This window comes from Coturnix japonica, chromosome W (genome assembly GCF_054131305.1).
Source record: "Coturnix japonica strain WE chromosome W, WE-NBRP24, whole genome shotgun sequence".
NCBI lineage: Eukaryota > Metazoa > Chordata > Aves > Galliformes > Phasianidae > Coturnix > Coturnix japonica.
The window spans coordinates 5,354,523-5,366,350 of record NC_140701.1 but is presented as its reverse complement, the minus strand read 5'-3'; the positions used below and the strand labels follow the sequence as shown (position 1 = coordinate 5,366,350).

At 41.9% G+C, this 11,828-nt stretch overlaps 1 protein-coding gene across 3 annotated transcripts; it reads right to left on the bottom strand.

Annotated features, from left to right (window-relative positions):
* Positions 1-4,678: 4,678 nt before the first annotated feature.
* Positions 4,679-11,654, bottom strand: LOC146754358 (kinesin-like protein KIF20B). 3 transcript variants are annotated; one of them, XM_085527587.1, is made up of 7 exons: positions 11,536-11,654; positions 10,976-11,137; positions 9,861-10,025; positions 9,107-9,226; positions 6,024-6,150; positions 5,341-5,483; positions 4,679-4,938 (listed from the first exon to the last, which is right to left on the bottom strand). In XM_085527587.1, exons 1-7 carry the CDS (start codon positions 11,647-11,649, stop codon positions 4,858-4,860), a joined length of 912 nt encoding a protein of 303 aa, XP_085383713.1. In that variant the 5' UTR covers positions 11,650-11,654; the 3' UTR covers positions 4,679-4,857. The 3 variants fall into 3 exon arrangements, with proteins under 3 accessions (XP_085383713.1, XP_085383716.1, XP_085383714.1); XM_085527590.1 differs by lacking the exons at positions 9,107-9,226; positions 9,861-10,025; XM_085527588.1 differs by lacking the exons at positions 4,679-4,938; positions 5,341-5,483; positions 6,024-6,150 and adding an exon at positions 6,654-6,959.
* Positions 11,655-11,828: the final 174 nt, after the last annotated feature.

Genomic DNA, 11,828 nt, shown 5'->3' with positions numbered 1-11,828 from the left:
GCAACAGTTTCCAATGATAGTATAAACTTACAAATAAGTCCAACGTGGTTCAGTCAGCTCTCCTTGGTGTGACAGCTCAAATCCAAAATGGTTGAGTCAGCTCTCCTTGGAATGGCAGCTTCTGGCTCTGGGATCTCATCTTCTGAGCCTTGCCAGCAGACAAGAGGGAGCAGGGATGCCCACCTGCTTCCTGTTCTTCACAGGACACGATGGTATCATTCCCCAGTTTTCCCATACCAAGCTGGAGCCAGATCTTCTGCCAGTAAACACTTCTGAGCACCCTCTTCTGGAGGTGAACAGCTCTGGAGGAAGGTGCTTTCAAATGTCCACAAAGTGATGTTGATTGTCACACAGTAGCACCCATCACTTGCCTCCTCCATAAATCAGTTACAGTCTTGTTGGTGAACCTGAAGACAAAAGGTCAGCGCGCTGGGACAAACAGCCACACACCAGTATCACAGAATCACAGAATGACCCGGGTTGGAAGGGACCTCAAGGATCATGAAGAACCAACCCCCCTGCCTGGCAGGGCTACCAAACATACACCTTTAGTAGATCAGGTTGCCCAGGGCCCTGTCCAGCCTGGCCCTGAACACCTCCAAGGACGGGGCACCCACAACCTCCCTGGGCAGCCTGTTCCAGGGCCTAACCACTCTCCTAGTAAACAACCTTTCCCCCTAATATCCAACCTAAATCTTCCCTCTTTCAACTTAAATCAGTTTCCCCTTGTCCTGCTATTACCAGCCCCCTCCTCATCCTATGTGGAACACCAGTGCCAGCAGTGCGGCCGCCATTTTAGAACCCTCACCACGTCACCTTGGTCACCGCTGCCGTGCGCAACGCAGTCGCCTCTGACAGTTGTGGCAGTTAACAGCCATGTCAGCTGCAAAGAGGGCGAGGGTGGAAGTTTCCCCTGTTTCATGAGGGAGGATGGAGCTGGGGGCCCTAGGACTGAGAAGGAGAAGGGGGCCCGCCATGACCACCAGGCAGAGGAGGGGTAAGAGAGCCCAGTTCCATCGCGCCTGCACCAGCCTGGTGACGAGCAACCATGTGGAGCCCATGGAGGTGGATCCACCTCCAGAGGAGCCCATGGAGGTGGATCCACCTCCAGAGGCATAGCTGCCTTGTCACAATGAGGTCACAATGCCCAGCTGCGTGCCCTAGGAGTTCTGTGCCCCAGTTGCAGCACTCATTGTGGCTGTAGCGGTGGTGGTAGCAGCATGGCACGAGTTCTGGGGGCCTCGGCCCCCACCTGCCTTGCCTTCCTCCTCGTACTGATAGCCATGTGTTGTCAGGAGGCTTGTGCTGCTCTGTGGCGAGCAGCAGAAGCAGGTGGGTGGGCAGAGTTGGGTAAAAAATGAGCAGAACTGAGGGTGAGAAGCCCAGGTTCTGGTTGCAGTGGCTCTGTGCCGTGTTGCCCTAGGGCTGCCTTCGATGGGGGGTGTATTGGAGAGGGGAGACAGGCAGCACCACAGGAGCTGGGCAAGGGCATGACGAAGCCCTGTGCTCCCACGGCTCTGCCGCTGGATGGCTGGAGCATGCTCTTCATCCTGGGGGTGTCCTAGGGGAGAACTCGTAAGATGTGTGCTGGGAAAAGCATGAGCATTTCTGCTCCAGCTTCCTGATGCTCCCCATAGAAAAATCCCGGTTCCCAACAGAGACCCCCAGCTGTAGCCCAGATGAGTTCAGGCACCTTTTCTTTGTATGCTCTTCCACGTGGTCCCAGAGGGGTGCTGCACGTGGCCAGGAGGGAGCATTTGTAAAGCTGCTGAGTGCCAGGCTCCAGGTCACCGTGGCACCTCTATAGCTTTGGCAATCACAGCCTGAGTCTCCCATCCCGTTACCTGGCCCCTTCCTTGTCACTAAGGGAGAGGAAGATCACAACAAGATCACCTTGGTCACCGCTGCCGTGCGCAACGCAGTTGCCTCTGACAGTTGTGGCAGTTAACAGCCATGTCAGCTGCAAAGAGGGCGAGGGTGGAAGTTTCCCCTGTTTCATGCGGGAGGATGGAGCTGGGGGCCCTAGGACTGAGAAGGAGGAGGGGGCCCGCCATGACCACCAGGCAGAGGAGGGGTAAGAGAGCCCAGTTCCATCGCGCCTGCACCAGCCTGGTGACGAGCAACCATGTGGAGCCCATGGAGGTGGATCCACCTCCAGAGGAGCCCATGGAGGTGAATCCACCTCCAGAGGAGCCCATGGAGGTGGATGCGCCCGCGGCATAGCTGGCCTGGCACCACACCACCGTGCCAGGCCCCGCGTTGGCACCATTGCAGCTCCACCGTGGCTGGTCCAGGCACTGAGCTCCTTACCCGCTGCTCGGCCCCTGCCCCCGGCATTAGCTGGGTGGCATTTTTTGTAACATCTGCTCCTCCTTCGGGCTTCTTCTGCAGCCACGTCCTGTGGGCCCCCAGTCCCATCTTTACCCAGTTATTCTTGTTGTTTTTTTTGGTTAAGTTTAGTTTTAGAGTTAGGTGTAGGTTGTTGTTCATGTTTTCGAGTTAGGCATAAGTTTTTGTTCATGTTTTACTGTTAGGAGTAGGCTTAGGAGTAGGTTTAGTGTTAGGAGTTGTTGTTTTCCTGTTCGGAGTAGGTTCCTGTTCTTGCTGTAGTGTTAGGAGCAGATTGTTGTTCCCATAGTAGAGTTAGGCATAGGTTACTGTTGGTACTGTAGGGTTAGGCGTGGGTTCCTACCAGCAGTTGGCAGCAAACAGCGCTCGCTCGGTAAGCACACGTCTGCTTTCTCCCCCGGAGCTGTGAATGCGACTGCCATGAGAGCAGAGGTCTGATGCCATCTGCGAGGGATGGGATTTGCATCCGGTGGCTTTTCCATTGCAGAATGTCCAGCAGCAGAGTGTGAGTGGCCGTGAAATGAAGCTGGGCCTCAGGAGAGCAGTCTGGAGCTGCGTCACGAACATCCTGCATGACCAGCGCAAGGTAGGTGTGCCTTACTGTAAGCGTGCGCTGAAGCAGTTTTGGTTAAGCACGGCTCACTCCTCTGTCTGCAACAGATGGGCTTTCTGCGCGCTTTATTGCTGTGGCCATAGAATTCCCTCTTTCTTACCATGTGATCTGTGAAGGCTTTTGTGTGGGAAGGGTTTGAGGAATGAGGGAGTAGAAATTGCTTTAGTCACGAGACATCTGGAAAGGTTTCACAGAAACGGCGACATTTGCAGTTCCGTATTTGCAATATTTGCAATACGTTCCGTATTGGCATTGGCTGTTGTGCAAAATACTCATTGGGATAGAGAGGAGGGAGTACCTGCAGAAGATCGTTCTCTTCTTGTTTTGAGGAAGCCAGGGAGGGCTCAGATTGCAGCTCAAGCAGTGTTAAGCAGCAAGAAGGAAGTATTGGTTCTTTTCAGAGACAGCCTTGGCTCTTCCGCTGCTGCCAGTGGGGAACATCAGCAGAGAGCATCTCTAAAGCAGAGAGAAGCACATGTATGAGAATGAAAGAAAATTACATAGATTATTCTATGTAGTATTTGAATGAAGAGGTGAGAAAGAAGATGGCAGTGTCAAGCATGAGCTGATGAGAAGGATTAATTCTCATTCAGTAATATAAAAATGCAGCAGACACTGATGATGCTGTTGGATCAGGGAGCAATGGAAGAGCTGCATAATTTGATAGTCAGGCTTGATTTGCCATTTGAAAGTTAGGTGGAAGATACTACTTTACTCCAGAAAGGATGTAATACAGAAGAATATAAGGCTACAACTCTTCTAAAGTCTGGAAACTAGAGAAGCAACTTGGAATGAGAATTTGATCTTACAATTCAGGATCTATGGAACTGAACCGTGCATGTTCCTCTTTTTATGTTTTAATAAAAAGAGGAAATATTTAATAAAAATAAAAGTTTTGTTAATTATCTATAAAATATATTTTTTATGCAGTCCAAGACAGTTGCGCTTCACTCAGCATGGCCCAGGCAAGCCAAAAGGTTGGACACCTACGAAAGATGCATGATGGGAATGAAACAGACCAAAAATGAACATTCAAAACAATCCAGTAGTCCAAGTAAAAGAGAAAAATAAACCAACAGTATTTGTATGGTTGGCAGTAATTCAACAAAATAGAGAAAGCTGCCTGAGCAAGAAATCAGAGCAAATAAACTCATTGGGATTACCTTATTTCTTGCATATCAAATACAGGTCATTGCGAAAGTAATTTCATCTCTTTACAAAACACAAACAGAAGGGTTGGGGGATGGTTAGAATATACTCTGAAATGTTTACTCCAGACTGGAACACTTCAAACAGTAGATAAACATTCATGGATATTAGAATTCCCCCCAAATGTATTTGGCTTATTTTTCTAAGTTTATTAATTTAAAGCTGAATTCACACAAGTGAGGGAAAGCATCTTTCTTCCACACAGAGGAATTGGCACCATCTTCTCTCCAAAGAAAATTCTTTAAAAAGATCCAAAAATTAAGTATACACAAATGTATATTCAATACATTTGATTTAATACACAAATGTGTATTCATGCTCTTCTCTCCCCCAGAGTTCTGCTAAGTACACCAGTCACGTGAAAAAAGCAAGCCAGGCCATCCTGAACAAGTACAGTTATTACTGCACAATGGGTAAATAGCAATCAGTCCTAGAGATACTGTTCCTATACAGGGGAGGCAAGACAAAAATAAATAAACCCTTAACCACAATAAAATCCAAACCCAGTTTAAGAAAGCTTGTATTTATTTCAGCCTCAATGGAGTCAGTTTGAAACTGTCAGAGAGACACTGTACACCTATATACAAATTTAAGAACACAACGGAGTAACTGTTACTGTTTATTAACAACCAGTTTTAATAATATGATAAAAGTATGTCCTGAGAAAGGGGAACAAACATGCTTCTTCAAGGTTTTTTAGCTGCTCTGGATCTCAGCCGTCGCTTGATGGTCAGATGATCACTTTCCTTCTTTTGTTCCTCAGATTCCTGAAGAAAACATTTCAAAAGTTACTCATCTTTTCACACAAGACTGACAAGCTCTTCTTGACCCACGCAAACATATTTCTTCCCCTAAATGGATTTCAGAATGGCATTTGCTTATTATATTTTATTCAGAAAACTATGGGATACCGAGATCATTTTAATGCAGCTTAATCACAAGGAACAAATATGGAGAATGTACAAAATCCTGTACTGTAAGCCAGCCAAACACAGAGATCTTTGAGGACACAATAAAACAGAACAGCAGGAAGACCAACAAGAATGACTTGGTAGAATAAAGAAATACCTCAGTACTTTCAACCTCCTCCTGCAAATAGATGAAACCTCCAGTCTGTTTGGACTCCTGAGTAGTTTATTTTAAGCCAAGACTACAGTATAATCGCTTACCGAAGAAGCAGGTATTTCTAGAGGGCCAGAAACGACAGTGGAATACAGCTTCCTTTTGCATCGTTTTGGCTTGGTCTCTCCTTCTTCGAGACTTTCAGGTTCATTTGATTTAGGAGAACTTACTGCTGACATCAGCTTCTTGGCTAGAAGAAATTTGTTTTGATACATAAACCAATCAACTTACTGGTTTTGTGAGTCTTTAAATCAATGAATGCAAAAAAAGCTTCGTAACAAACTTGGTTTATAAATGACACGTAAAATTTAAGTGAAAATACTCAGAAACTGTATTTGTTCGTCGAGGTTCTTTATTGCTTCTATAGCTGAAACAGTTTATAGCTTCAGGTACGGCAGCTTAAAGCACGCATTAAAATGGAGTATGAAAGACAATCATGGCTCAGAAGTCGCTGGAAGTCAGAAACTTCAGCAGGAGTTAAACAACAGGCCTAACTTTCGTGCTGACAGAAGCACAAGACAGAACCAACTTTCTCTGTATACTTGTAGGTTTTCACAAATGTAATAATGAATCTCTGAAGAGACGAATAAATGCATTTACTTCATAAATCAAAGGACAACTTAACATGGCAGACAAGTTCTCTAAGAACACATACATTAATAGCCTACAGCAGAAACAAGCCATTCTACAATGTCTAGAAAACATGGAATAAAACTTATTCTACACCAACCTTTAGAGTGTATAATAGAAGGAGAGCTTTGAATAAAATCTCCAACTTTTTGCAGTGTTTCATCCTTCTTTTTAGTCAGTCTTGAAGCATGTACTCGCTTTCTCAGGAAGTAGTCTTTTCCGGATTTCTGTTCAACAGAGATGTGAACATGTGAAACAAGAGCATTGTTTAAACTTCATTTTAGTTCAACGTTATTTTAAGTTGACATTTTGAGCTTTACTACTGACACCTCTGTTCATTATGCTGATGATACCACAACGGCAAGTAATGTAGACAATTTTATACCCTTTAGGGAGTTGTCAAAATCTCAGCTATTTCAAGGCATACGTTTCTTAAAGTTTCTTAATAAGGCAGTAGTTTCTTTAAAAGTAGCTCCCAAGCTGTGGAGTTGTTTCTTACATAAGCTGTTCTAATTACATAAAATAAACAAACATACAAAACAGAAGACAACAGATGGGAAAAATCTACTACTCATACTCTGACCATGCCAAGGATACTGCTATCACATGTGAACATCTGTTTTTAATAACTGCCATGCATATTAATGATATGAACCTTAGTTTAATACAAGGGCTTCACTTACAAAAGCACACGATAATACACTAAAGCTTCTCTTCCCAACTATTCAGTGTGCAATATCCTTCCCTCCAAATCATTACACAGTACAGCCATTACACGCTCTGGGGACAGACTGACTTGCCCTTTGGTTAGCTTATGGAATTTAATAGGAAGAGCTCATAAGCATGTAAGATTCCCATTCAGGTATACACATAAGGATAAGACACTGCTTCTTTCGTGTGACCACACAATTACAGGAAGTCCCAAGCTAGCTTCAAAACCAGAACAAAAACCAACCATTTTCTCGTCACTTGCAGAGGGTGAATTAAAAGCCATGACAGATTTTGTATTTTTCGTGTTCTCACTTTTCACAAAATCCTGGGAAAATAAGACAAGTTTCAGCCATGATTCTTTTGGAAAGAACAATTGATGTCACAAAAGTGAACACTTTAAACATTTTTGCTAATAGTAGGGAAGTATCTGCTAGTGGTAACTATTCCACTGTAAATCAAATAATAAATAAGCATTCAATTATAAAAACAGGACATTAAGATATCAGTATTAGACATCTTATGATGTCTAAAAAGCTGATTTATGTCTACAGGTTTCAAAGAAAATACACAATGGAGTTAAGAGAAATTCCCTTCTCTTAAACCATTATCACTGAGCTTGGCTATTAGTTTTGTTCATTAAAGCAGTTCATTGATTAAATTCTTCAACTACTTTACTGAGGTAGAAATAGCATTTTTTTAATGCTTAAATGAGAATGGTAAAAAGGCATCAGATATTTTGTTTTCTGTTGGGTCTAGGTCATACCTCATCCATGTCATCACTTCTTTTCTTTTTTGCCTTAGGCATTTTCACTCCTAAAGGTATCATGCTGCCGTGCTGCTTTATCTCCCTCTTATCAGGTTGCAGAGGTGTCAGTGGGATTTCCAGCTCCGGTTTTGGGAACCGACTAGTTTTGCCATTTTCTGCGGACACTCCAGAAGAGTCGAGGACAGTTTCCAAATGCTCCTGATAGCACAGAAGAATTTTAAGTGCAAGTGTTAAGGTAGCCATGAGATTAAAAAGCTATAAAGCATCTGGAAAAGGATATGTAAGCATTCAATTTTCCTGCTGTAAGAACACTTGTAACAGAAGGAGTCTATTTCAGTTACAGCAGAGTTTTACCCTTCTTTCCTAGAACTTGTTACATTTAAAATTATTTCCAATCCATGATCACAAAAAAAGTTCTCCATGTTAAACTGAGCCTGATACTTTACAAGTCATTTTTTCTCAAGGGCACAGACAACAACACTTTTTTTTAATAGAGAATGGTGGTAGAACTGACACGATTTTCTTCATCTCAACTCTGCTGTGTCAGAACTGGGCAGGAACAGGAGCATTTGATTCAAGTGTTCGATTAACTTCCAGCTTAATCTTAGGGAATTTGCCCTTCCTCTTCTACACTAGAGATGTTATTTACATAAGTAAGGTCCAGCTGGCAAGGTGCAAGCCCAGTACAAGTCATTAAAGAACTCCATTGCTATCTTTTCCCTGGAGAGAATACAGACATTCAAGCAATGACACCGTACTTAAGCTGAAGGCTATCATGTACCTGCTCATGGTCAAATGGCAGCAAATGCACAGCTAAGTGACAGGGAAATGTCAGTTTGCATTTCCCCAGCAGCACTTCCTGTCCACAATCCACCCAATCCTGTTTTTCTCAACAGGAACAACAAAGTCAGAACTGAGATCACCTGGACTCCTCCTTCTCTATGGCAGGAATTCAGCTAGCATATCAGAAATGAGTTCAGATGCTGGTTGAACACATGGAAGACAGGCTGCTGGGGACATCAGGAAATGGTAGATGGCTGCTTCTACTGCTGCTAGTAACTAGCAAACTCCAGTGTCCCAAACACAGACTAGCAGCTTTTACTACTTACACTGTTCCAACCCCCTGAGGGGAGTCTTCTTCCTCTCAAAAAGTTACCAAAGATTGTAGAAAGACAAAAAGTAGTCAGAGCCACTTTATCAGGCTCTGCTAAGAATCTGAATGGAGTATCACCACCCACTGTATTTCCAAGAATTAAGCTGGTTAATAAATACTTTGTTTTTAAAATATATGTAACTGCTATTTTATGAAAGTTAGCAATTAAAAACTTATATAGGAATGATTAACATCATCTGCTAACAAAACAATATCCAGAAATCCTGCAGAGGAAGAAAGTAAGTTCAATTTGCTGTGCCCGTTTCAGTGGCTCCATGAATTTTTTCCAAGTAACTTATCTAATCATGAGCCACTTCATAAGCATTAACATGAGGAGAGTTTTCAACAGCACCTGACAAAAATTCATCACACAATAGTTTCAACAGCTTTTATTCCTATCAAAGGCTATAAAAACAGGTGATCTGATCACCTTGAAAGGGATAAATAAATTAAAACTTGGGAATTGTTTAGAGAACATGAGATCTTTTCCTATTCATTCCTTATCAAAAGCAATACAATCACAACATTTTCAGATCTGAAGTTTCATACTAACCTCAGATTCATTTAATGAAGTGAGGCTCCTAGTACATCGATGTGACAAATAATTGTCTTCAGCTTTGCATCTTAATGGAATACTTTCTCTAGTTTTAGTTTTGCTTTGTTGTTTCCTAGGCTGTAAATATTTAAAAGGAGTAAAGATTAGGCTATGCATTAGACCTCCAAAATATCTCGAGTTTTCTAAAGTTACAGTGTAAAACCTCAAGCTCAGACGCCACATGAACACGTAAGCTGAAACACAGCACAAGTGTGGGAAGGTAGTAACATCTATTCATTGTGTGATCTTCAGATACACCCTACTGGGTCTCACTAACAGTCTCAGGCAGGATTCTGCCTCCAAAAGAGAGAAAGCGAGACATTAGTTAGGGACAAAATCTGTAACGCTGGTCGTTTTGTCATCCATTCCCCCCATACTCTGCACGCTCACAGCTGCTATGTTAGAACACCAAAGGCTAAACCTCTGCCTAATCTTCAGCATCCACATACGAATACATGGAAAACTGCATGGAAAAGTTCCATAATGTACACAGAGAGATGGTGTTCTAGTAAATAAAATATTTTTGAGAAGATGAGAGCTCATGTTTGAGTGGAAGACAAAAAGAACAAACAAGTACTCATCACTGAATATGTAGTTAAAGGACTGTATGCTAAGAAAAATGATTCCAGCTCCAGTATCTCCTAGGAAAACAGAAGAACAAAAAGGGGTTAACAAGATGTTAAGTACTTACTTTCTATAAATATAATCATACCTTTTCATTTACAGAGTCATTCCTTCTACTTTGTCTTTCTTCAAGTAAATGTATTTCTGGCAAACACTGAGGGCTACTGTGGTTAATGCGTTGTTTTAATTCCTTTATAAAGTCATCTTTGTCAGCCAGTTCTTTTCTTAACTCTTCTATCACAGTTGCATTATCCTAATAAACAGTAAAAACTGCTGAGTTGTGGGATTGGCAAAAGGAATTAACACACACAAGCAGTATTGCAATTACTTAGTAGCATCAGTTTTAGAATTGCAGGCTAGAACACTTAACTATTCAAGAACAGTAACATTTCACGGATTTGTACGGTCACTGTTACAAGTGCAGTAGTCACAGAATTGCCTGGGAAGTTGTAATACAATATATTTTGATTCTTCTATTTTACTTATGTGCTTCAGCCTTCATCTCTCTTAAGATATAATAACCCGAGCTTTTATTTGTTCCCAAATCCTCGGTACTGTGAGAAAGTCGGCAGTTGTAGGGGAAGTTTTGCTATGAGAACATCTTTCTTCTCAGATAAAGTGAATCCAAACATTCTCAAAAGAGCACAACTCATTTAGTCTTCTGTTTAGCTTCTGAAATTCTATGCTACGGCTTAGATTGGCTATCCTGATTAAAAGCTGGATGTTGAAATAAGAAATGCAACTTCCAGAGATCATCCCCCCTCTGCTTTTTGATGCTTCCCTTAATCTCTCTCCACGTCCCCTTCTGTCTTTTCATGCCATTGTAGATACTACCTCAGAGAAAGCAAAGAAAGTAAGAAACCTGAGACAGAACTACTGTCTGAGTATTGAGCCTAGCTTGGGATCCGGAAATGCTGTGAATTATCAGAAAAAGCTACAGATGTCCAGTATGATTGTAGGATCATAAGCATCAAACTGACATCTGCTTATCTGAACTACTGAAAAAATTGAAATTTTAGTAATTAACAGAAATTCTGTTTCTGAAGAACAAAAATAAAAGCTGGTGCTTTTTTTGGTTAGTTGCACATGATGTCAATACGACAGTGTTCAAGAACAGAACCACACCAAGAATACAAAGAGCAGGTACAGGAGTTTTACAGAATTTATGGGTAGCTAATCAGGTAGGAGGAAAGGAGAGCTGACCTTGCTTGAATCCTTTAAGGCAGATTGTCTCAGTTCTGCTATTTCTGTCTCTTTTTGTATGGCAATAGAAGCCAAAGTTTTGAGCTGTTCTTCCAAAGCTTCTACTAACTGATCTCTCTCCTCACGCCACTTTTGAATATTATGGTCCCTTTCCTCCAGCTCCTATATTTCATGTTGAAAGAAAAGCATACACAGTAGAAACAAGCAGAATCTTTAAGACAGCCTAGAATTAATAAGTTTTTCATATAGCATAAATAAGGACTCAAGCTGATAAAAAGAGTTTATGGTAAGACATTTCAATTAACATATCGTGATGTCACTCAACAAGATCAGGTTACATGCATGTATTACATATGTATTTACTATGCAGATTATTGTATTTAAAGCAATCTGCCAGTGCTCTGTAGTGACTAATTATTTGAATATCTTTCATGGTCTACCACTAATTTCAGTTGGCCACTTTCATTTTGCTCCAATTTTATTTTTTTTTTTGACCTTTTTCCTGTTGCTTGGAAAACCTGCATCATTCATTTAATAAAAATTAAGAGCAAGAAAAATACCTGTTTAAGTTGTTGGATAGTATAGTCTTTATAATCCAGCTCATCCTTAAACTGGTTATTAATCCTTTCAAGTTCATCCATCCTGTTCCTGAGGGATTCCTCCACAGAACGCATCGCGGACACCTGTAATGTAAGCACAGCTCACGGTTCATTAAAAGACTTCTGTAATCCAACCTGGCCAAATACTTCTTTGTTAAATAAAGAGGAATTCACAAACAAGTGCTGAGTAGGAAAATGACAGCAAGTGCAAGGTTACCAAGGAAGACATGAATTCATTTTTAAGCTTCAATTTT